Raw genomic sequence first — 27,239 nt, 5'->3', positions numbered from 1 at the left:
TGGCACTACATAGATAGTCACTTAGTGTATTCACTACAGTCCATTTCAACACCAGAAACTCCAAATTGTGAGTAGGATGCTTTTGTTTGGATGGTGACAGACTCCAGCTTACAAAAGCAACATGTCTAAACCTATTAGCTTGGTCCTGATATACAGCAATACCTAAACTCTCACAGCTGGCATCTATATGCTGTACATACGGCATCTGGGGGTTTGAAAAGATGCTTTAGTCAGCAATTGAAAGGCCTCTTCACGTTTTGCATTTAATCTTTTCCCGAAAGGTTTCTAAGGGCTAAGGTAACCTTTGCTTCTCCTTTTGTTCTCTTCCCTTTCTTCCCCAAGGGACGGTATCCACACAGAAACTGATCAAAGGAAGGCACACTCTGATATGGTCCTTCACAAATCTCTGGTACTACTTATGCACCATCAGTAACTCACTCTGAGACGTAAAGGCGAGATATCGGCTTTTATTGACTGGAAGAATGAACAAGCAGTGGTTGACCACCATACTACATCCTGGAGACTGAGAGGCCGGGCCCAGGCCTCAATCGCCTTTATAACGGGGTCTGTGGGAGGAGCCACAGGAGCAGTCAGCAGGGGGCGTGTCCAGACAGGTATATGTAGTTCACCACACATACCCACAGAATCTAGGGAATGAATGTAGGGCACTCACATCCTTTGCCTTGACCACGTGGTCACCTCCTCTATTTTGGATGGATCCATGGCCTTTTCCTATGTGCTCGATGTAGCTGACTGATGCCTTACAGAACTGGCACTTGTCCAGTGACAGTTTTAACCCTTCAGCTTTCAGGTGGTCTAACACTTTTAGTAGCCTCGTCTCATGCTCCTCCAGTGTGGACCCGAACACTATGAGGTCATCCAAGCACACCAGTACCTCATGCAGGTTCATGTCCCCAACAGTCTTCTCCATGACATGTTGGAAAGTGGCCAGTGTTCCTGATTTGCCCTGGGGCATTCTTTCAAACTGAAGGAACCCAAGTGGACACATGAATGCCGTCTTCTCTTTATCAGCTTCCATCCTGTATCTGATAATACCCACTCCTTAGATTCAACACATTGAGCCATTTTGATCCACTCAGTGAGGCTAGAGCATGTTTGATCCATGGAGCAGTATATTGGTCTGGAACTAGACGTCTGTTCAGTGTCCAATAGTCAACACACATTTGTATCTTCCCATTCTTCTTCCTCACCACCTCAGTGGGACTATGGGACATCTCAACTCTAATCAAGCTTCCTTCAGATTCAGCAGATACTTCTGGCATCTTCTACCTCAGCTGGTGCTAACCGTCGAGACCTTTCTCCGAAAGGTGTTTCCTCTGTTACTTGGTTGGTGTGGTGAGTACTCTTGGAGCAACCCACGTCAAACTTCTCAGTAGAAAAAAACATTTTTGAACTTCAACATCTTCTCCTTTAGTCTCATTTTCCATCTCTCAGGTACTGGGGAGTCACCAAAGCTGAATGACTTTGCTGTTAACTTTCCCAATCCTGGAGACTGTCTCTCTCCCAGTTTTCTCACCAGAAGACTGGACATTAGCCTCACAGGAAAAAGATGTGCCATTGGCAATCCACATTTGAGCCTGACCTCTCTCTCTGAAGCGTTCCTAACAATCACTGTCATCCTGCTTACGTGTACAGCTGAAAGTGTCTGCCGTTCGGGTCTCACTAACACTCCAGCAGCTGATATGCTGACATCATGCCTAATTTGGATAATGTGGCTCTTTGTCTTTAGCCAAAGCCAAAACACTCTTACCAACAGGAAACACTACTTTTACAGAAAACTGCTAAAATAAATACCTCATAGCATAGCAATAGAAATGTTAACCTGGGTACTACATACTTAAAGGGTTTTTAGCACACTTTGTGTTCAGTTTCTGGTGATCAACATATGAGTTGCTATGGCTTTTCTGAAACATAAAATGCCTCCACCGTTGTATTTGTGAAAACCTACACCACCTCTGCTTATGATTCCTTGCTTTAACTCTGGGGTCTCAGCACATATGCAGGAAAAGACTACAATTTGTACAGGACTTCAGTTAAAATATTGCCTGTATCATCTCTGAAAGGAACTTGGATACAATGACAGGGTCCAGATAAGTTCATAAAAATTATGGCAACAGTCATAGGTTATAATTGCAAGAAAGCTATAAGAAATTCAAGGATGAAATAGAGGGAACAGATTTTGAAAACTCAAATTTGTATTTTAAGGACGGTCACTTCACGTGGTAATTGATGGAAGTGCGGGCAAATGATCTCCCACAGGATACCATAGATCTCAGTGATGATTATTCTGAGACGGTAAGTGTGCAGTTTAGCATGAGTAAATGCTGAAGTTCAGAACCCCTAATGGCAGTGGGAGAGATTGAAGGAAAGACAGTGACTCTTACCTACTGCAACACATTGACTGCTGAGTCCCAGAGTAACCAACATGAAGAAAAACAAGCTGGACCAGAGTGGCGCCACTGGCAGCTGAGCAAGAGCCTCTGGGTACACGATAAAAGCCAAATCAAAACCTAAATACAATGAGTAAAAGAATGATGTAATTTATTGAAAGCAAATTAATTATCCAGATTGCAAAAAAAAATCAATTTTTCTCAGTTTGGAGATTTTCTGATTCTTGTTCATTAGGATGCTAGAGGAATGAGGATATTTTTATTAAAGGGTCCTGTTTCGATCACAATTAAATCCGCAGTGACGTCGCCAAGTAAGTGCCCCCTACTTTGTGCCAGTTGTTGTCACTGGGACCAGGATGCAGACCGAACAGACTCTTTCCACATACACTCTACAGTCAGTGGAGACAGCAGTGTGAGAAATGGTACTATTGTTCGTCTGTCTGCATTACAATAACTAATTAATTGAAAAAAAAACAGGAAATTACAAATCACTCCACTGACAGTGCAATGAGATGAGTTTGCTACTTTCACAACTTTACCTTTCAGACACTTTCAGCAATAGTTTCAATTTATTATTTTTCAAAGCAGAAAATGGAAGGTAGGTGTTTCTTTGTAAATTTTGAAGTGTTACATATGCCTCACCTACTGACGAAGCAAATGAAACACGTCAGATCCATAGTGACCTTCATCAATGACAATCAATGGGTCCAACATAACATTGAACCACAGAAAAGAAATAAAAAGTAAATGATCGGGGCTCCCTTAATGATTGCAGAATCAACCCTTTCTTCTTCCAGTTCCATTCACCATTCCCTGTACAAGGCAACAAATGTTCCTTTGAAAAAGTTGCACAGTCTTTAATTTTGTCTTCCTATTATTATCCCTTACACCACCAATCCATTCCATTTTTCCATTTCTTCCCAGATCTCCCTTCCCATCATCTCTCTTCACTCCCATAGCCATCAATATTCTCCTGATTTCATTCTCAATCGACATTGTACTTCTCCTTTCTACATCCTTGACTATTTTGACCTCACCCTTTTAACTCTTTACTGCATTTCCTGATACCTTGCCCTCAACTCTAGCCCCTCTCAAAATCCTTTCCCTTCTAACTGTCCGTCAATCATCTCCCAGACCTTTAGTCCACCACTGGGTCTAAATAACTAGACCCAGCTGTTCCATGAAAACTGAGAATGCAGATCTAGAGATCTTAGCGCATAATTTAAAAACACTGTAATGTTAGATAATAACTCATAGCACAGGTACCTGATTGAGAAACTTCTGAAACAGGCTTGTCTTCTATGTGAGCCATGTGTCCAAGGATGGAGAAAATGACAAATCCAGCAAACACACTTGTGGCACAGTTGATGAGGCAGACTGTGACGGTGTCTCTGTAACAGTTGTTGTGGAATTTGTTGTAGGATGACAAGGTTATTAAACTGCCCCATCCAATTGCAAGAGAATAGAATATTTGTGTTGCAGCATCTTTCCAGACCTGGTGATTGTAAAGAGCAATTATTTAGCTCTGGGTTAAATTGGAGGTACAATTGACATTGCAGAGTTTGTCTAAGGTTACAATAGGATATTGATTTGGAAAGTGGGCAAAGGAATGGCGGATGGAATTTAACTCATTCAAGTATGAAGTGATGACTTTTGGGAAGTTAAACCAGAACAGGATAGCACAGTAAATATCAAAACTCTGCGAAGTCATTTTCAAAATGGAGCCCGTCATGTGCAGGTACATATTTCACTGAAAGTAGCAACAGAGGTAGAAAGGGTGGAGAAGAAGACTTATTAATGTTTAACTTCATTAGTAGATCCATGGAGTATAAGAATTGAGGCATCATATTACCATATAAAGACACTGGTGAGGATATCATGTGCAGGTGTGTTCGCCACTCAATAGGAAAGATGTGATTCAGCTAGAGAGAGGGTGGAATTGATTCACAAGCATGTTGTCTGATTTGGGTACTTGAGTTATAAGGAGGTTCTGTAACATTATTATATCCGAGAGATGGGAATAGGGATGAGGTCCCTCTGCTTATTAAATGTTCCCAATGGTGTGCACTTCAAGTAACCTCTGACAACCAAGGCCAGCTCCTGGTTGTCACATCTGACTTACCGGCGAAGCCCGGTCGAACTGGGCTTCGGTCATAGGGAAGGCTTCAGGAGTAAACTCCAAGACTTCACTGTGGATGTACATGCCACTGGGGGATAGTCATTGAGACAGACTACCACACTCTTCTGGTATGATTGAAGCAGGTGGGTACCACACACTGCTGGAGTGAGAGGTTGAGGATATCTGTAAATAAACCAGCCAGGTGGTCAGCACAGGTCTTTGGTACTCGGCCAGGTACTCCGTCCTGACCAGATGGTCTCCTTTGATTCACTCTCTTGAAGGCAGCCACATGTCATCTTCAGATACTGAGACCAAAGGATCATTGGTTCCTTGTTTCCTCTCTGTTCTAATGATCAAAGAGAGCACAGAAGGCATTGAGCTCATCTGGATGTGAAGCTTTGCTGTCTACTAGTCACAAGATTTAATTTTGTAGGAGATTCTGGCATTCAGACCCTGCCACAGTTGTCGAGCATCCCTCACTAATTCCAATCTAGTTAGGAACCTCCACTTCGCCCATGAGATGGCATTCCAGAGATCATACCTGCATCTCTTGTATGATTCTTGATCTCCAGACTTAAATGGCTCTGATCTGGCTCTCAGCAAACTCCAGATTTCATTGTTCATCCGGGGCTTTTGTTTGGGGAAAACCTTGAATGATTTTGTGGGACAAACTCATTCACAACTGTTTTAATAGTCTGTTACAACCCTGGTGTAGTCATTCAGATCCTCAGCTGCGTTCTTGAACATGACCCAGTCCACTGACTCAAGGCAACCTTGTAACCGTTCTTCAGCCTCCTACATCCATTTCTTAGTTACCTTCATTTCTGGAGCCTTGTTCTTCAGGCTCTGTCTGAATCCAGGTAGTAGGAGTACAGCCAAATGATCCAATTTGCCACAATGCAGCTTGGGAAGGAACGATAGGCATTCCTTATTATGGTGTATCAGTGACCTCTGGTGGATCAGGTAGCATGCTGGTGATAATTGGGCAGGGCTTTCTTCAAACAAGCCTGGCTAAAGTTGCTGACTAAAATTTGAACTGTGTCAGGTTGTGCCATTTCTCACCTGCAGACAACAACATGCAGTTTTGCAAGTGCTTGCTTATAATTGGCTACTGCTGGTATATACACTGTGGTCAGGGTCATGGATGAGAACTCCCAAGGCAAGTAGAATGGTCCATGTTTGTTGTCATGACAATATTCAGCCTGCAATATGCTAATTTATCAGCACCATTGACTCAGTCAATGACAATGGTGGTGTCAGCAAACTTGAATATGACATTAGAGCTGCGCTTAGCCACATAATAATAGCTATAAAGCAAGTAGAGTTGGGGGCTACATACACAGCCTTGTGGTGCACCTGTGCTGATGGGGATCATGGAGGAAATGTTGTTTCCAATCTGAACTGACTGGGGTCTGCAAGTGAGGAAACCAAGGATCTAATTGCATAAGGAAGTATTGAGGCCAAGGTCTAGAAGCATCCGGATGTCCCAGGGCTGAGTAAAGAAGCAATAAGTTGGCATATTGTATTACCTCGAAGATGCATTGAGGACATGTTTGAATCAAGTCTTTCATCTACCTAGTATCTTCTTCACACACCATAGTTTGAATCAGAGTGACTGTTTCATGAGTCTGATATCTGGTATGTGAACAGGATGGTCTGCTGGTGTAGCTAAGTGCAGCCTAGGTTTCAGGACTTGGGATGTTGTTCTGGGAGAAGATACTGATACGGGCTTGCTGATCCTTCCAGTGAATGTTGAAGATTTTTCAGAGTCAATTGAGTTGCCTGCTGTAGGAAGTCCATTTGGAAGGAATACCTGGAAGACTCTCAATTGTGAGCAAAGTGGACTGCATCCATGCCTCCGCACTTGATCAGCTAAAACTGAGAAGGCCATATCACAAACCAGCTAAGCCTTGAGTGTTGATAGTATCCTTGCTAAGACTCCAAAACTCAGTTACAAATCTGTAGTAGAAGAGAAAGGTATTCCAGAGGACCACAAAGACGTAATCGTGACAACTCAGAGAGAGCCAGGGTATCGTCTGTGCTCAAGGTGCATTTGAGTTGTGATCTGACCTTCTCACCTTTAGTTAGTCAAGACTGGTGGCCAGGATATGCATTGGATCCTCCTCCAAGTTGGCAAGGACCTGTTCCCTAAGTGATATCGAGAGACACAGTGGGCTTGATTTTCACCATGAGAACTCAGAGAAAATGCAGGGAGCAACACCAGCTACTTGACCTTCTCTGGCTTCAATTCAGCCTTTTTGACTTCATCAATCAGGAAATTAATCTTCAGCGACATGCTATACTAATCATGACCATATTCTTCTTCTCATTGTTATCAATAGAGGGCCTCAGGAGGTACTATGTATCCAGTCTTCCCCCTCAGTCCTTCATGTTGAAAACCTTCTCCACAGAAACAAATGAAGAGGGGGAGGAGAAGGAAGAAAACAATGAATTATTGTAGCAGATACAATGACATATATCAGGTGTTGGTGACCTGGGCAGGCAGAGCTGTCAAGGCATTATGCATGACCATAGCTCTGTTACAGAAATACTAGAACTATATCCAGGCACTTTGCTGGGAGAAGAGCTTGAAATGTGAACACTTCCTGAAAACATCTGAAGGGCCTAAACCCCTTGTGTTGCCTTTATGGCAGTTATTTAGTTTATAATATTTTTGCTTAGTAATTCATTTGTTAGCATTCTAATTAAAGTTAGGATTGTTTAAAGTAAATTTGTTGTCTGTGATATATCGCGGCATGCGATGACTCACATCCGGTTTCGCCGTGTCCTGTGGGAAAATACCGGTTTGGAGAAACGGGAAGGTGGGGGTCAGACATGTGCGAGTCCAGCGCAAGAAAAGTTGTCTTCTACGCATTAGAAACATAGTGAGGCAATGCCGTAAGTCATGAGATAGTCGATATGTTGAATTAAAATGTTAACGCCGATTCTGTTAAAAGTAATGACGGTCGATAAGGTTTATGTTTTCGTTAGTTAAAGAGTTGCGGATAGTTTGTGTTGAAGTGTACTTAAAGCAGTCAATGGCATAGGTAGATTCTGACTGTATGCTGCACTTTAATGTAATGTAGTTGTTGTAGTTTTACTCTTGCAAGTATTTACGATGTAAATGTAATATCAAGAAGGAAACAAATGCTGTACAAATCTTCTGTTGTTTTATCAACAGTTTTCACCATATGTTAATGTGGAAGAGTGAACAGTAAATGTTTAATCTTACTGCGACCCTGACTTCATTAACAACGGTTTACCTTTGTGTTTAGTTCAGCATTATCTTACACGCCAAGCGAGAACACTACAGTGAAAAGGCAGCATTATCAGGTGTTTCAAGTGCTGCAATGACAACTCGATCCAGCATCAAGTCGTTGCCATCCAGCAACAGGGGCAGTAGGGCATCATCAAGTAAGGCCGCCCAAGCAAGAGCTAAAGTAGAATCTGCCAAGGTGTGCGTGCGATACACCAAACAAGAAGCAAAATTGAAAATGGAAGCGGCTGCCAAAGAAACCAAAAACCAGTTGGAAAGGGCAAGGATGGCAGCAGAGTTAGAAGTGCTGACGCTGGAACGAGAAGAAGAAGCTGCCAGGGCGGAAGCAGAGTTCATAGAAGATGCTGAAGAAATGCACGAACTGGTTGACGTAAAATCTACTTCAGAAAAGACCAGATTGGAATGCACAAGCGACTATGTCCAATCTCAAACAGACTGGAAGATTCGTTCTTCCTCTCCATTCTTATACGATAACGCCCCACGTCATGAGGAGCCTCAGAGAGGCCCGATTGCATCACATCCATCCTTGGAAGACAACTTATCCTTGCAACTCCGTGATGAAGTCAAGAACGAAAGGGCTGATGACAAATACTTCTCGACTTACCAGATTTGGGGAGAAGGGAGGCAAAGGCTGAATTCAGAACAGCAAATTCCATAACAGATGTACGCCCTCAGTCATATACCTGCCGACATATTTCCCCAGCCTGCATGCCACTTGCAATTGAATCCCTGGCACAGTATTTAGCACAACGAAATCTCGTCACTTCAGGACTATACCAGTTCGACGATAAACCTGAAAATTACCGTGCATGGTACTCCACATTCACCAACGCTATCGACAGAGTCCAGCTCAGAGCAACCCAAGAGTTAGATCTTATGGCAAAATGGCTGGGAAAAGAATCATGCGAACAGGTGAGACGCATACGTTCAGTGTACATCAACAAACCCGAGCTAGCCTTAAGCAAAGCATGGGAGAGACTTTGGGAGGGCTCTGCAGCCCCCAAAATTATTGAAGCGGCGCTATACCGACATATAGAAAATTTTCCTAAGGTGTTAGCCAAGGACCACACTAAGTTAAGAGAGCTCGGAGATCTACTCATGGAGATTCAAGGCGCCAAAGAAGATGGCTACTCAACTGGTCTAGTATACCTAGATACTCCATCCGGGATTAGACAAATCATGGACAAACTTCCATTTGGGCTGCAGGACAGGTGGGTGTCTGTTGCCTCCGAGTACAAAGAAGACCACAATGGTCGATTTCCTCCCTTTGAGTATTTCACTAGGTTTGTGTGCAGGGAGGCAAAGAAGCGAAACGACCCTAGCCTCATGGGTCCAGGCAGCAGTACAATTTACACCAAGCCAGATAAATCCTCTTCGAATAATTTCAACATTAATAAACCCATCTCAGTGCTTAAGACTGAAGTCTTTACAACTAACCACGACCCTAGCAAGAATTGTCCATTGCATAACAAACCCCACCCCCTCAGAAAATGCAGAACGTTTAGGGAAAAACCCCTTGAAGAGAGGATGGCCCTTCTCAAGGAGAAAAGAATATGTTTTAAATGCTGTTCCTCTACCTCTCACTTGCTAGAGAGTGTACGATTGCCGTGAAGTGCCCGGAATGTAATAGCACTAATCACGATGGGGCCATGCATCCCGGCCCATTACCGCAAACCGACAACGCTCCTTCACCCCCACAACAGGACGGCGGGGAGGGAGAGGCTCACTCCAGGACAACTGCTGTCAGCTCGAGCTGCACAGAAGTTTGCGCTCAAGCTCAGTCAAGCCGTTCTTGTTCAAAGATCTGCCTCACTAAGGTGTACCCTAAGGGAGCCAAAGACAAGGCCATCAAAGCCTATGTAATTCTGGATGATCAGAGCAATCACTCACTAGTCAGTCCAGAGTTCTTTAACTTGTTCAACATTGAGAGTGAGCAGTTCCCATACTACCTTAGAACTTACTCAGGCAACGTGGAAACTCATGAAAGGAAGGTAGAAGGCTTCCAGCTTGAGTCGCTGGATAGTAATGTCGTCATCTGTCTCCCTCCACTCTTAGAGTGCAATGAAATTTTAAAGAACCGCACTGAGATCCTGACGCCAAGTGCGGTGCTACACCAGCCACATCTCCACCACATCGCCAAACACATCCCAGAACTGGATCCAAAAGCAGAAATACTGTTGCTATTAGGAAGAGATGTTCTTCGGGTGCACAAGCTTAGGCAGCAGGTCAATGGACCACACGACGCTCCCTTTGCGCAACGCCTGGATCTGGGCTGGGTGGTGATAGGAGAGGTGTGCCCTGGCAACGTACACAAACCGACAATTAGCACACTCAAGACCAATATGCTAGAGAGTGGCCGCCATTCAATTTTTCAACCCCGCACAAGTGTCACGTGTATTAAGGAAGCACGACAAGGCTTTAACAAGCGTAAAGTAACTGACGAGACGCTGGGTCAGTCAGTCTTCGCTCAAACTGAGCATGATAATAAACTTGCTCAATCAGCTCAAGATGCCATTTTTTTAAAAACAAAGGACACCAAGGTCTTCAGAGATGAAGCAAATAATTGGGTCGCCCCACTACCTTTCAGAGAACCACACCAGTGCTTGCCAAACAACAAAGAGCAGGCAGTCAAGCGGTTCACGCCCTTGCAAAAAAACCCTGAAAAGGAAACCTGAGATGCAGCAACGCACCCGATTGACCCATGAGGTACTGTGCACACTAATATAAAGCCATTATAAATGCACGTCCACTCCTACCTGTGTCTTCTGACCCGGAAAACCCCTTCATACTCTCGCCATCAATGCTCCTTACGCAGAAGGCAGGAGCTCCCCCTCCACCAGGGGACTGCTCTGATAAGGATTTGTACATAAAGCAATGGAGACAGGTCCAGGCTCTGGCAAATCGGTTTTGGTCTTGTCGGAGACAGGAATATCTACCTTTGTTGCAACACAGACAAAAGTGGACAGAACCCTGCAGGAATCTTCAAGTTGGAGATTTAGTCCTGCTCAGGGACAAGCAAATCGCCCGCAACTGCTGGCCAATGGCCAGAATCACTGCTATATTCCATAGCAGGGACGGACATGTCAGGAAGGTTGAGTTGAAAACTACCGACCAAGGTGATGTGAAAATTTACCAAAGGCCTGTTACAGAAGTCATTCTACTTCTACCTAAGGACCGATTTAGAGACTAAAGTTTTGTATTATGTACATTGTGACCTTACGAAGGTCAAGCGGGGAGTGTGTTGCCTTTATGGCAGTTATTTAGTTTATAATATTTTCGCTTTAGTAAGTCGTTTGTTAGCATTCTAGTTAAAGTTAGGATTGTTTAAAGTAAATTCATTGTCTGTGATATATCGCGGCATGCGATGACATCACATTCCGTTTCGCCACGTCCTGTGGGAAAATACCAGTTTGGAGAAACGGGAACGTGGGGGTCAGACATGTGCGATTCCAGCGCAGGAAAAGTTGTCTTCTACGCATTAGAAACATAGTGAGGCAATGCCGTAAGTCATGAGATAGTCGATATGTTGAATTAAAATGTTAATGCCGATTCTGTTAAAAGTAACGACGGTCGATAAGGTTTATGTTTTCGTTAGTTAAAGAGTTGCGGATAGTTTGTGTTGAAGTGTATTTAAAGCAGTCAATGGTGTAGGTAGATTCTGACTGTATGCTGCACTTTAATGTAATGTAGTTGTTGTAGTTTTACTCTTGCAAGTATTTACGATGTAAATGTAATATCAAGAAGGAAACAAATGCTGTACAAATCTTCCGTTGTTTTATCAACAGTTTTCACCATATGTTAATGTGGAAGAGTGAACAATAAACGGTTAATCTTACTGCGACCCTGTCTTCATTAACAACGGTTTACCTCAGTGTTTAGTTCAGCATTATCTTACACACCGAGCAGGAACACTACACCCCTCCATTATAAACAACTCACTCAGTAGGGTCAGAGCAGAAGCACCATTGTCAGAGGGGTGATGTTAAGGACAGGCAGTGAACTCACACAGAGTTACTGATTGCTTTCGTAGCTACCTCTTGTTCTGCAGACACTCTCCCAATTGTAATGCGGCAGACAGCTAGAGTGCCAGGTTGAATGAATAGTTCTTTATAACAGTACTGCTGCAGTGAATGGAGCTCAGCAAAAACATGAGTGGCCAGTGATGTGTCTTTAAGTCAGTTTCAGCTTGCATCATGGCAAGTGAATAGTGCATGATGGGTGTTATCACTCAGGGCAAAATCTATATGCCAAATGCCTGCTTTGTGTGTCAATGTGCTCGACAAGCAACCAGATGAGTTTTCTTAATCTACACAATTCTCAAAGAGGGACCTGATATACAAAATCATCAGTACAAGTACACAGTGTGTAAACCACAAAAACTAACTTCAAGATGAATGTGTTCAAATTCTGTTTGGCAGAGGTTAAGTGTACTCTGCCTAAGTTGATTAAATTCTCAAAGGCAAGAACAATTTACTCTACTGAATGAATGAGAAACAAAGGGGCAACATCTTAAAACAGGTTTATCTTTCAGAAGCAAGGGTTCTAGGAGCATTTTTACACAGTCTAAATTATTTTTCTTTTGCAAACTGTGGATGCTAAAGGTGATTGGACAAGCATGTGAGAAGGGAATAGAGGGAGGACCACCTTAATCAACATAGATGAGAGAAGTTGGAAGTATTCTTTGGTGACCATGAATATTAGCATAGTCTGGTAGGCTGAGTGACCTGTCATTGGGCCCTGTATTTAATATTGTACTCGTAGATCATACAGACAGAAGGAGGTCCTCCGGCTCACCATATCTGTTGTTACCATCAAGTACCTATCAACTTATCCCATTCCTAGCACTTAACCTAGAACTTTCTATGCCATGGTGTTTCAAATGCTCATCTAAATGATTCCTAAGTAGTGTGTGAAAGTACCTATCTCCAGCACCCAGTCATACAGCAAGTTCCAGATTCCAACCATCCTTCAGATGCAAAAATCTTCCTCATATTCCTTCTAAAACTTCATTCGCTTAGCTCGACCTTTGCCCCTAGTTACAGGGATTTTAGCTAAGAGGAAATGTTTTTCACCATTAACCCTATCTATGCTCCTCATAATTTTATATGTCTCAGTCAGGACTTCTTGGCCTTCTTTGAAACAACAACATCTATTCAGTTTCTCGTCATAGTTGAAACGTGTCATTCCAGGCAACATACCGGTGGATCTCCTCCAGTCTTCAATGCAATCACATTTTCCCTATAGTTTAGTGGTCAAATCAGCATATTGTACTTGAGCCATGGCCTTACTGAGTGGGAGATAGGATGGAATGTGATGGAAATGTACTCAAAATTCAATGCAATGATAATTCTCTCTTTTATACAATTGTGTCACGGTCACTCACTCTGTCCTATGACCCACTTCATGAAGCTATTCTTAACCACTTTATCTACCTATGCTTCTGCCTTTGGGGTTAGTTTGATATGCACATCAGGATCCCTCAGTACTTTGGTACTTGCTTGGACCCACCGCTCACCGTGAATATTGTTAGTCTTCCCAAAACTCAAACTTTTCTGATATTTATTTAGTTTGGGTTTTGGTTTTATCCCTTCAATATCACCTAGTAAGAGTAATATTGGATTATGAGGAAGTTGTGTTCCTGTAATTTGTTCCAGTAAAAGTCTTAAATTTGTCCAAAAAGGTTGAATTTTAGAACAAGACCATGTAGAATGTAAAAAAGTACCAGTTTCTTGGTTACATTGGAAACACTGATCAGATAAATTTGGATTTTATTTATTTATTTTTTGTGGTGTAATAATAATTGATGTAGAAAATTATATTGCACTAATCTTAACCAAACATTTATTGTATTTGTCATACTATCAAGACATAGTCTTGACCAATTTGTTTCTTCAATTTTAATATTCAAATCACTTCCCCATTTTTGTTTTGACTTATGGGACTCCTTGTTTAATTGCCTGATTTTGAATCAAAATTATACATACAAGATATAAATATATAGGTGCTCTGAAGATGAAACAATTGGTTACTTGGGGAAAGAAATAAATATATATACTAAAGTTTTTGCGAACTCCATGGAGCATGTGGAGATCTTCCAACATCCAGACACTTTTTTTTCTTTCTTTCTTTCTCTTTTTTTTTCTAAAGGGGTTAGGGGGGAGGGGTTAAGGGGAGGGGGGAAGGGTTATATACATTTTTTTTTCTATACTTTACTCTGTAATCACTTAAAAACACAATAAAAAAAGCTTTCAAAAAAAAACTTTCTGGATTAGATTCCTTCTGTCATAACTTTTCTCAGCATTTAAAGGACAATGTAACACTGATGAAATTTTCAATGCTTAATTTATTGTAGGATATTTTGAAGAAATTGGTAAAACATGTGAACAGTGAATTACCATTGTATTGAATTTTGAGAACATATCCATCACATTCCATCCTGTCTCCCACTCAGCATGCTGCCTTATTCAATTCTACTGTTCCCTACCAAAAGACACAAAATGCTGGAGGAACTCAGCAGGCCAGGCAGCATCTATGGAAAAGAGTACAGTTGATGTTTTGAGCCAAAGTCCTTTGGCAGGACTACTACTGTTCCCTATCCCATTTGATCGTATACCATATCATCAATCTCATCCTCTCCAATGTAATCCATTTTTGTTGGTTAACTTATAGACAGCAAAAACTATACAATATGATAAAAAACTTGTGATAGAGAGTTATATACAACAGCTGATTCCATTTGCCTGCATTTGTCCCATATATCCCTGAAACTTCCCTCTCCATATATGGTCCAAATGTCTTCTAAACATTGTGATTATACCCATCTTCAGCACTTCCACTGGCAATTCATTCTATATGCCCAGCACCTTTAGTGTGGAAAACACGCACTTCAGGAAATGGGCAAAATGGATCAGGCACATTGACCTCCAATTCCTACCCATACAAAAAAGAACAAACAAAACAGATCAGGTGTATTGACCCCCAACTCCCTCCTCCCACACAAAAAAAACTCAACAAAATGGATCAGGCACCTTGACCTCCAAATCCCCCTTCCCGTACAAAAGAACTCAACAAAATGAATCAGGCACATTGAGTCCCAAATCCCTCTTCCCACACAAAAAAAACAAACAAAAATGGGTAAGGGACATCGACCCCCAGATCCCTCCTTCTGCACAAAAAAAAAACTCAACAAAATAGATCAGACACATTGAGTCCCAAATCCCTGATCCTGTACAAAAGAAAAATGAACAAAAAGGATCAGGTATCTTGATCCGAAATCCCTCCTCCTGCACAAAAAACAACATAACAAAATGGATCAGGTACATCAACCCCCAAATCTCTCCTTCCACACAAAAACAAAGGGAAAAAAAAAACGGATCAGGAACATTGACCCCCAAATCCCTTCCCCCGCACAAAGAAATTGAGAAGATTGAGCAAAAAAACAGAGAATATATAATTATAGGACTGAAAAATAAAGCCTATGATAGTGCAGTGTGCATCCAAATCACAGACAAAGCCCGGGCAACACTGTCTGGGCACAGCGGCAAGCTCTCCCCTCCGTTCAGAGCAACTATCATCCGGCGCTCACCCTCTGTACTCACTTTGATGCTTCAATCTCACCTGCTAAACTCCCCTAACCTGGTTGAACCTTGTACTTTGCAAAAGACTGTGACTACGCAGAGCTTTCACTAATCATTCAGTTGCATTTTTTCAGGCTCTGAACAAAATTTGCAAGGATTAAAAATCATTCATGTAATAATTCTCACCCAACATGAGCAAACTAACTTAATAATGCCAGATAGAGGAAAAAAAACATGGAACAATGTGTCTAAAGTATTCAGCCAAAAGAAAGTAGGTTTACCTCAGCATCTGCCAGCTTTGAGAAGTCTGATTGGCTTCCAATGTAGAATTCAATCCCTTTCTGGGCTCCCTCCAGGGTCAGTCCTCGGATCAGAAGTACAGTCAGAACCACGTATGGGAATGTTGCAGTGAAATAAACCACCTGAGTGTGCAGAGGGGAGGTTAGCTTGTCCTGATTAGACATCCACAATGCTTAATTCAGTAACATACCAAATACAAACATATTGCAATCATCTGAGAAACAAATTATATCAAATGTAATTAGCATAATTCTAAAATATTCAGAGCAGCAAAACATCTAAACAAGAGAAGAGTGTTTTGAATGAATAACACATCCTGGATTTCTCATTATGTTGCCATTTCAGGGATGGATACTGAAACACATAGTTAGTCCCTTTGCATTTGTTCCAATGTGACCTTTCACTAATTCCATACACACACCTTTGTTTCCTGTACTCAATAACTTTAGTTCATAAAAATATATCAATTTAAATCTAAAATTAACAATTAATGTAATATTAATATTTGCCTGTTGAGAGCTCCAAATTCCAATCAGCTTCTATAGGGAGCATTTTCCATCTTCACTCTGAATGACCTGACTCTAATTTTTTGACAAAGGTATATTTTAGTTTCGAAAGTTTAGGATTATCACTCTGTGATGATAAGGGAACAGTGATATATTTGAGGTCAGACTTGTGTGCACAAGGGATCTGTTCTTGTGTACCTGGTAAATGACACAGATTGGGACATACTGACAAGAAAGTCTTGATAAAATGTTTTCCACTGGAGTGTATTGCCCCTGGATACATCTATATTGAGTATGTGAAACTCAAACAATGGTGTGTAAAGCAATGCAATGCTTTTCCCCAGGTAGTGATGAGCTTTTACACTATTTTGGATCTGCATTCGTTACAGCAGATGGAGAATTTTGACCTCATACCAAGGTTATGCTTGTAGAATATGAAAAATCTTTGGAGCTTCAATTATTAGCTGCAGAAAACCCAACCTCTGATCTGCTTTCATTTTCTAAATCTTAATGCTCTGCCGACTGACTATCTTCAGTACGTGTTCAGAAGACGTTAATGCTCAACATCCATGGAGTCTCTACATTATCTTAAAAATTTAACTTTTTCTCTGCAGTACTCAGTTCACCATTTCCTTTCTTCCTCAACTTTCAATCCCATCTACAGTCTCTTTCAATTTATAATTACGATCCTTTGGTGTCAATTCCCTTTGCTTTGTTTGTTTTATCCCTCCTTCTTGCACCTTCAACTTTTTTTGTCATTTTCCTCTCTCATAATCATCTTGATTGGTGTTTTTTAATACTTTTACTTTCACTTTGTCCTTTACTCCCTGAGTCACTCGAGATCATTTTCAAAGCACACATAGACTCCCTTCCTTGAAGATATGGACATTAAAATATTATCTTTGAAAATGCCTCTAATGTATTCTGTTGAGTGGGGTCAGTCTCCATCATGATAGTTGTAGCTAATTAAGATTTTAATCACTATTTTGCACATCTGCCTATCAGACACAACAAACTAGATCACATTATGATCACTATTCACACAATAGGCAACAAGCCAAATCTGAAGCAGATGGTTTAATTCTTTATGGTCATAGCACATACTATTACATGAAACTCTCCAGAACATACTCCAGGACATTCACTATCTTGTCTGAGTTGTTTATCCTAAAATGGATTTGTGCTAAATTTCCTCCCTGCTCCTTCTACCAAGTCCTCTCTTATCATTACACTGACCACTGTGTGCTCAGCCTGCTGCTTTTCACACTGTGACGCATGACGAGTCGCAGGATTTAGCTCGGACTGTATCATCGAGTTTGAGGGTGTCACTACAGTAGTTGGGCTCATCAACAACTGTGATAAGTTGGAGTACAGAGAAACTAGTGGACTGGTGTGAGAACGACAACCTAAGTCTGAATGAAGAGAAGACCAAGGAAATGACTGGACTTTTGAAAGGTGCAGATAATCTGTCTTCCCCTGCACATTCATAACTTCTCTGTAGGGAGTTAAGTGCGCCAAGTTCCTGGGAGTTCACATCACGGATGACCTCGCCTGGTTCCTCAATGTCACCTCACTGAATAAGAAGAATCAGCAGTGCCTCCATTTCCTGAGGAGATTGAGGCAAGCAAGTGCCCTCGTCCCCCTCACCATATTAACTGAATTTTACAGGAGCACCATTGAGAGCATCCTGACACGCTGCATGTGGGATGTGGGAGCAGCAGAGCATCAGACCGGAAATCCCTACAAAGGTCTATAAGAGTGGCCGAGAGGATCACAGGGATCTCCCCACCATCCATCAAGGACATTTATCAGGAGTGCTGCATACACGGGACTCTTGGTATTATTACGGATCCAACCCATCCATCCAGCATCCTCTCTGACTTTCTACCATCAGGCAGGAGACTCCGATGCATAAAGACGAGAACGGTCAGGATGGGAAACAGCTTCTTCCCTCAGGTCACTAGGCTTCTGAACTCCCTGCCGCATTGCACTTGAAGTATCATTGGATAATTTGTACTGCATCTTAACAATATTTAATTTGTACACGTTACATTGTTCATCTATCATTTGTAGATTTAATTCTTACTTTCCTTGGTTATTGTGTGTTATATGTGTGTTACATGTACTACTGTGCTTTACACCCTGATCTGGAGAAATGTCTCGTTTGGTGGTATACACATATATAGTTAAATGACAATAAACTTTACTTGACTTGACCTCAACATTTATGTATTCTGCCTGGTTGTAATGGCTACATACATAACACACACCACAGTTTTAAATTCTTCTTTGTAATTCTAATTCCTGCTTAACACTTGGTCAGGTTAATATGTGACCTTAGACCCACCAAGGTGGTTAACTCTAACTGCTTCCATATTTCACAAGGCAGTTGGAGATGCTCAATAAATGTCAGCTTTGCCGCTGGAATCCATATTCTATCAATGCATATGGGTTGAACGAGCTAGGGCTCTTCTCTTTGGAGTAAAGGGGGCTGCACTGGTGAGGATCCAGAGGAAGTTCATAAAAATAATCCCAGGAATAAATTGCTTAACATATGAGAGTATTTGATGTCAGTAGGACTGCAGTCAGTGGAGTTCAGAAGGGAACCATTCAATAACTTTGTAGTAGTGGGGTGGATGCTATCCTTGAATCTGTTGGTAGGCGCTTTCAAGATTTTGTATTTTCTGCCCAATAGGAAAGGGCAAATAAACATGTACAAATAAGCTGAATGAACTCAACAGGTCGGGCAGCAGTCAAAGTTTCAGGCCGAGATCATTATGATGGCTGAATTCCCAAGGCAGGAAGAAATATACACTCAATGGTGAACCTATGCATTCTGCTGAGGCCATTTCACTGGGTGGATTTAAGGCAGAGTTTTCTAGGTTCCTGATTGGTAAGGACGTTAAAGGTTAAGGAGACGGGGTGAGAGAATAGGTTTAAAAATTGAATGGTGGAGCAGATTCAATGGACTAAATGACATAATTCTGTTCCTGAATCTTATGGCTACTGCATGATGACAGTTTGAGTGACGAAAGGTGCCAATATATTACTTGGGAAGCAGTGCAATAAAACACTGTTTTATTTGCAGGAATGCAAACATAATTCACAAAATAGAAAACAAGTGAGTGATGGATCAAAGTTGGTGGTTTGCTTTTCAAGAATAGAAACATGAAACATTGGGATTTTAAACTATTACCAAGGGATGAGTTCTTTAAAACAAACGCCTGGAAAAGAAGCAGCTCTTCATCAAAAGAGACTGTAAAACACAAAAGCTGTAAATGCACTGCAGAAAGTTTAACTAAATCCACAAGAAATTAAATGTGAAAAGAATTGATAAAAATTAGGAGTTGAACCAAATATGAATATTTTAATTTAAGACAAGGTTCACGACACGTTCTGGTGATATTAAACCTGATTCTCATTCGAGACAGATTACATGATCATTGAATGGAAATAATAGGAATAGTTGTTTAAATTTTCTCAGACATTTTATGAATCTGCAGCAGTTGTTTGATTTTAGGGATTGAATTAATGCAAAGAATGCAAATGTTAAGATCAGGGCTATTGAGAACAATTTGTTATTCAGCTTGGCTTGAGCTTCTGAGCATTGGCTGGCCAGGTGGTCTATCCACAAATAACAGGCAAGAAATGCAGTTTAAAAGAGAAAGCAAATACAACGTACTGAACCCAAAATGTTAATCCTCTCATTCCCTCCAGAGGTGATACCTGATCTGCTGATTAGTTCCAACATATTCTGGTTTATTTCTGATTTCTATCAGAGAATAATAAGTCTAATATTTGTCAGGTTACTACACTAATTGCTTATTTACTCTTCCTCACCAATGTTCTGTTGAATTAGACTGAGATATTTCTTTGTTCTATTTATTAAATTTTGTACTAATGGACTCCAGATTCTCCATGCTCGAAATGTGATGAGCAGCCTTCCCTCTTCTGTTCCAGATACTGAAAGCTTTACTTGTTGGGTTACATCAGTTTCTGCATATCCTTATTCTCCAAAAAAGCCACAATACAGGTCTATAAGGTTATGGGAGGTACAGATAGGGTGACCAGAGAGTATCTGTTTCCCAGGGTTGAAATGTCTAATACCAGAGGGCATGCATTGAAGGTGAGAGGGGGCAGGTTCAAAGGGGATGTGAGGGGTAAGTATGTTGTGAGTTACGCAGAGTGGTGATGCCTGGAATGTGCTGCCTGGTCTGGAGGTAGAGGCAAACACTTTGGAGGCTTTTAGGAAATGTTTAGATAGGCACATGAATGTGAGGAAGATGGGAGGATATGGACTTTGTGTAGGTAGGAGGGATTAGTATTTTGGTGTTTACTTTTTAGCTGTTTGGTACAGCATCGTGGGCCAAAGAGTGTGTTCCTGTGCTGTACTGTTCTATGTCCCATGTTGCAAACAACCACTTTGGGAACCCTGATCAGTTATTCTACCAGTGCCTTGCAGTCAGTGGCTCTGATCCTAAAAATTTAGAAGCCTGGGGCATTATTGCTACTCTTTCTCTTACGGAAAGGATCATCAGAGTACTCATACATTGCACAGTCCTGAGCAAGCAACTGTTGGCACACAGATACAGGACATCAATCCATTTAAAAGCATGCTTGCAAATTCCAGTTTAATGCTTTGGGAAATCTGCAAAAGTTGCGAGTTGTTTAGCTCCATTTGTCAGCAACCATTTCACCTTTCCTGAAGATTTGATTCCTTTGGAAAGTGCTCCACAAACGATAAGCCAGGCCAGAAGGAGACAGAGGGCTAAGAACCAGACTATCTGCCCTGTCTCATCCACTGAACTTGATCGCCGTAAAACAAATTTTCTAAATAAAATGACAACAAGGTACATCCTGTGTCAGGATAGTTTCCACAATACACAGTTAGCATTAGATACAATGCACAGAAGCATTTACTTATGTATATAAATTTGAACAACACTTCAGCTGAACAGAGTGGTACTCAGCCCTATGGTCATGAAATTCAGTTATACAGTTCTACTTACTTTAAATAAAATTTTAAACTTAACTGCCATATTTCTGTTTCATAGAGGGTATCAACTTCTCAAAAATATTTAAAAATTGTTGTTGGACTTTGGCTCATCATGGTCTGAATCAGAGGAGAATGTTTTCTCAATCAAGGGCCACCTTCCTTCCATTACCTGACTCAAATCCAAATTTCTGGCACCTATGTTAGGGTTAATTAGTGCTTCTCTCCAAACACATACAGGACCATATATTGGTGTAAGCTTCCAGGTGCCCATTTCAAGCATGCTAATCTTTGGCTCAGTTTCAAGCTGCCCTCTCTAACATATCCTGCTGATTGCATCTGCCGTCAAAGATGAGGCTGTTGTTCCTGAATGTTTCCGGGGAAGCAATTCAGCATGTTCTGTGAAGAACATTCCATTAAATCATCAGACTATCAGTGAAATAACTGCTTAGATTTGTTTTCATTGTCTTGATGATTGTGAGCCAGCCCACTGCCCATCAGCAAAGCAGATCCCTCTTTATGCCCCTGGGAACAGTAACCTGCTGCCCTCTATATAGGAAGACAGGCATCAGCCATCAGTGATCCCACCTCACAGGGATTCTATCGGCACAATGGGATGCCTGAATGGCAAAGGACATCACATTGCATAAGACTCCAAGCCTCCCCAGGGCTTCTGGGAAATAAATTAGTTTTGTTATCTAAAATGCTGGGCAAATCAGCAAATATTCAGATGACACCAACATTGTGGTCATGTAGTAGACAGCAGGGAAGACTATCATGACTTGCAGCAGAATCTGAACCAGCTAGAAAATTGGCAGATGGAATTTAATGCAGACAAGTGTGAAGTATTGCACTTTGGGAGGACAAACCAAGGAAGGACTTGCACAGTGAGCAGTAGGGTACTGAAGAGTGCTGTAGAACAGAAGGATTTGGGAATACAGATCTGTAATTCCTTGAAAGTGGCATCACTGGTAGATAAGCTTGCGAAGAGAGCTTTGGCATATTGGCCTTCTGAAATCAAATTACTGTACAGGAGTTGGATGTATGAGTGTTGACATTCAATGAATGAAGACGTTGTTGAGGCCTAATTTGGAGTATTGTGTGCATTTCTAGTTACCTATCTAGAGGAAGAATATCAATAAAGTGTTCAGAAAGAATTTTTCAAGAATGTTGCCAGGTCTTAAAGACCTGAGATATAGGGAAAGAGGGAATAGGTTAGGACGTTTTTCCCTGGAGTGCAGGAGAATGAGGGGAGATATGATAGAGGCTTACACAATCATGAGGGCAGTCATATATTAGCTATAGAGTAAATGCAATCAGGGCTTTTGCCACTGATGTTGGGTGAGACTGGAACTAGAAGTCACAGGCAAAGGGTGAAAGGTGAAATGTTTAAGGGGAACATGAGGGGGAACCTCTACACAGAGGGCATGGGCAGTGTGGAATGAGCTGCCAGTGGATTGATGGATGCGGGTGTGATTTTAACATTTAAGAGGAATTTCAGTAAGTACACGAATAGGAGGGGTATGAAGAACTATTGTCTGGGTGCAGGTCAATGGGACTAGGCAGAATAGTAGTTCACCATAGACTACGTGGGCCAAAAGCTTGTTTGTGTGCCATAGAGATCCGTGGCCATGACTCTGTATTATTAAACATGGTAACTATCACCTGAGAGTTTCAGACTATTTATGGTCCATCCCACAGATTCAGAAATGAACAGTATTCAGTTCACAGCTGCCTCATAGTTGTGCTGTCCCAGATCTAATTGTGATCTCTGGTGGTGTCCATGTCGAGTTTCCTCATTCTCCCTATAAACACATGGATTCTCCGGGTTCGTCCCACATTCTGCAACGTGCAGCTTGCTGGGCAACAGGCCTCTATAAATTGCCACTGATGTGTAGGTGAGAGGAAGATCTGTTTTTGGGGGGAGTTGTTGTGAATCTGGGGACACTAGAACAGGACATGTATAAATGGGTATCAAATGATCAGGCTGTGACTGAACAAACACACCAATAATTATCAAGATATACAGTATGTTTCAAATTTTCAGTGATGGATTTCTCTCCTGAAGATATAAAGATGTGAAACAATACACAAAAATTTGAGTTAACTATAGTGCTGGAAACCAGGAGACCCAGGAGAAACTGAGATGCTGGAAATCTGAAGCAATACTCAGAAATTTCTGGAGGAATTCAGCAGGTCGGGTAGCATCTATGGAAGGAAATGAAGCACACATTTTGGGCCAAAATCCTTCATCAGGACTCTGTTATTATTATAAAAATCCTGCTGTTATGTTATTCAACCACAGATATATGATCCAACAGAGTCTAAATCAAACAGCCATTCTTTAAACAGGAAATCCCTCAACACATCTTTGCAAGAAAAAGCTACAGGTATAAATGTGAAAGGTCTTGGCAGCGAGTTACTTACTCCCAGTACTGTTCACTTGGGCCCTGGTGAGGAACGTGGATTTCGGATCCATTGGAGCAAGTTCTGTTGTTTCTCTGCAGCCACGTTGTGTTAACGATTTCAGAATATCCATTGTCCAGAGTGAGATTGCAGAGCGGATCTAGACAATGAAGAGTGCGACATTTTGTTGAGAACCATTTATATGATTTGCAGACAGGTAATCAGGAATACTCGGAGTCCCTTACATGGGTTAGGTTGCTGACTGGTCGGAACATTAATGTACAGTCTGCAAAGACCGCTCATACATCATACCACACTGGGGGTTGCTATGCCAGTAATGACAGATCTTCCTAAACTAATGCATTAACCAAAAATCATAAAATGACTAACTAAACCCAAGAGGAGCGATTGGTGCATTCTTGTGATGCTCTGAACATTGCCCATCTTCCTTCATAGAATCCCTTTATTACTTGGTAACAAAGACTGGCAGATTTTTTTTACACACATTGTGTGTACTGCATACAATTGTTTCAGAATAATTGCTCTTCTTTGTGGTGAAACAACTCTGGATCTGCAAAGATCCACACCATTCTTGGTGTTAAACATGTTCCTTTTTCCTGTATTAAGAACATAAGAAATAGGTGCAGGAGTGGACCATCTGGCTCGGTGAGCCTGCTCTGCCATTCAATAAGAACATGGCTGATTTAAGGATATTCACTTTCTCTTTATAATAAGTGCTTACATGCTCAGGAGAGGGTAAAATCACATCTCATCATGGCAATAAGACTGGAGCGTGTTCCATGTACCTCAGGGTGTGCTCATTCTCTCAGGTCTTGCTGTCCAACATAGAGGTACCCATGAGCATCCACATTGTGTCCCTTGTAGTTCAAAGATTGAAAGGTTCATTTATTATCAAAGTATACAACTCTGAAATCCTTCTTCTCCAGATAGCCACGAAACCAAATCAGAAAAGAATGGCAGCACAATCATCAACCCCCAAATCCCCCTCCTCCACACACAAAAAGTGAGAAAGATCGGGCGAAAAACACAGAATATGAAAAAACTATAAGACTGGGAAAAAAGTCTATAGTTTGAGACTATATCCAAAATACGGAAAATCTGAGCAACCTTCTCTGAGCACAGCTACAGCCTCTCCCCTCTCCATAGCAGAGCGATCCCCCAGTGATCAAAGGCAGTCTCCCTTCTCTGATAGCAGAGTCATCCCCCAGTGATCAAAAGGCAGTGTCCTCTCCGGCAACAGGTCGGTCGCACCAGCGATTAAAAGGCAGGCAGCCTGCGCTCACTTTCTGCATTTGCCTCAATGTTGCAATCTCCCTTGTCACTTCAATCAACGAACAATGGAAGCTGAACGTCGAAATGAAGCTGAACGTCGAAATGAAGCTGAACATTAGCTCACGCCCTGTCCTGCAGCCTTCTTGCCACAAGGTTCATGCATGCTGCCTCTGCCTTGCACAATCCTCTTGGAGACCGCAGAGTGCTGAAACATGCAAGTGATCACCAAACTGCAAATCACAGGCTCCAATGGTTCCATGATCGCAATCAAGATGAAAAACAAGTGTAAAAGACATGAAAGGAGTGAAATACGCAGTTTCCTGATCTATCCAGAAGATGTCAACCGAAGGAGCGTTGTACACAGGCGCTATCCTGTACAGAAGTCAAGATCATTGTTGTCTATGCCAATGTTAATGCCCATTACTGTACTCAAAGAGTACTTGGATTCAGCAAAACTTTAGCAGTCTATGGTCCTGACAACTGTAGTTTCAGTGATGCCTGTCATTATGGAATGTCCTCACTCATACACAAAAATTAAGCTCTCAGCCCTGTCTGGTCTTTACTTTGGAAAGAGGCAGTAGTGTAAAATCAGTCACATATCTCTATTCTCCACACAGTCACAAAAATATGCCCAAGACGAAACATCTCAGGACAGAAGCAATGGCTTCTCTGGATCACTGAGAGTACAACTCTGCAAACTCAGCAGAAACTGCAGAAACTCTTGTTTTATGTTCATTCCATGTCTTGTGATTCAGCAACTTGTGTAGTGCTGCTTAAAGCTAACAGGAAGCTTCCATGATCCTCAACAGGGTAAGTTCATTATATCCTTATAACCTATTTATGGATATGTCATCAACTGTAGTCCTGCTTCTCAGACACTTCCTATTCTTCACAAGTAATTTACTTCACCTCGACCCATTGTTGCCAAAGCTCTGTTGAGGCAAAGCCTTCCTACTCTGTCTTCCTCCACTCCAGTGCCTGCTCTATAAAGCTGTCTTCTTTTTAAACTCTTCCTGCCTGTCTAACTCGCTGATGTCCACGCACTTGCGCAGTTGTATGGAGACAGATTCTAGAACGGTGCAATAATAACAGGGTTGTTGTGGTGGGAGTTGCAGTAGGTTTGTAAGAGGAGAGTCTGTACTTGATCTGTTATTGCAACATGAACCTGGTCTGGTGTCTGGTCTCTTAGTGGGACAACACTTTGGAGATAGTGATCACAATTGTTAGAGATGAGATTACGGAGTACCTGGAGGCACATGACAAGATAGGCCAAATCCAGCATGGTTTCCTGAAAGGAAAATCCTACCTGACAAACCTCGAATTCTCCAACTTCCGGTAATTCCCTCCCTCTCCCTTCACCCATCCCACTTTTACTTTGCCTCCTCTTCCAGCTGCCTATCACCTCTCTCATGATTCTGCTTTCTTCTACTACCCATAGTGCATTCCCCTTACAATCCTTCTTCACCTCTCCTGCCTATCCCCTCCCTGCTTCCCCTCCCCCATCCCTATAAAGAAGGTGGGGGGAGGGTGGAAGGTGCCAGGTGAAAAACCAATCAGAGGAAAGATCTTTTATAATTGACTCCAGCATCTTCCCCACCACTGATGTCAGGCTAAGTGGTCTATAATTCCTTGTTTCCTTTCTCCCTCCTTTCTTAAAAAGTGGGATAACATTAGCTACCCTCCAATCCTCAGGAACTTATCCTGAATCTATAGAACATTGGAAAATGATTACCAATGATTTCTAGAGCCACCTTCTTTAGTACTCTGGAATGCAGACCATCAGGCCCTGGGGATTTATCAGCCTTCAGTCCCATCAGTCTACCCAACACCATTTTCTGCCTAATGTGAATTTCCTTCAGTACCTCAGTTACCCTAGGCCCTCTGGCCACTATTACATCTGGGAGACTGTCTGTGTCCTCCTTAGTGAAGACAGATCCAAAGTACCTGTTCAACTCATCTGCCATTTCCTTGTTTCCCATAATAAATTTTGCCTTTTTAGTTATCTTCTGCTGCTCTTTAAAAGTTTCCCAATCCTCTGGCTTCCTGCTCATCTTTGCTATGTTATACTTCTTCTCTTTTATTTTTATACTGTCCTTGACTTCCCTTGTTAGCCATAGACGCCCCCTACTCCCTTTAGAATATTTCTTCCTCTTTGAAATGAACTGACCCTGCACCTTCTGAATTATTCCCAGAAATACCCGCCATTGTTGTTCCACTGTCATCCCTGCTAGGGTATCTTTCCAGTCAACTTTGGCTAGTTCCTCCCTCATGGCTCCATAGTCCCCTTTGTTCAACAGTAATACTGACATTTCCAATTTTTCCTTCTCCCTCTCAAATTGTAGATTGAAACGCATCAT

The 27,239-nt window shown here is 41.8% G+C and overlaps 1 protein-coding gene across 1 annotated transcript in view; it reads right to left on the bottom strand.

Moving 5' to 3' along the window:
• Positions 1-27,239, bottom strand: part of LOC132397773 (sodium- and chloride-dependent neutral and basic amino acid transporter B(0+)-like) — a 67,086-nt gene that overhangs the window by 19,325 nt on the left and 20,522 nt on the right. The window contains exons 4-8 of the mRNA XM_059976535.1: positions 23,611-23,749; positions 20,888-21,020; positions 15,666-15,806; positions 3,678-3,906; positions 2,406-2,531 (exon numbers count right to left, since the gene is read on the bottom strand). Coding sequence (XP_059832518.1) covers positions 2,406-2,531; positions 3,678-3,906; positions 15,666-15,806; positions 20,888-21,020; positions 23,611-23,749 — 768 coding nt within the window. The remainder of the gene's footprint in view (positions 1-2,405; positions 2,532-3,677; positions 3,907-15,665; positions 15,807-20,887; positions 21,021-23,610; positions 23,750-27,239) is intronic.

The sequence above is a fragment of the Hypanus sabinus genome, chromosome 8 (assembly GCF_030144855.1).
Source record: "Hypanus sabinus isolate sHypSab1 chromosome 8, sHypSab1.hap1, whole genome shotgun sequence".
NCBI classification, from domain to species: domain Eukaryota; kingdom Metazoa; phylum Chordata; class Chondrichthyes; order Myliobatiformes; family Dasyatidae; genus Hypanus; species Hypanus sabinus.
The sequence above is the reverse complement of the archived record's forward strand: the minus strand, read 5'-3'. Positions and strand labels throughout refer to the sequence as shown.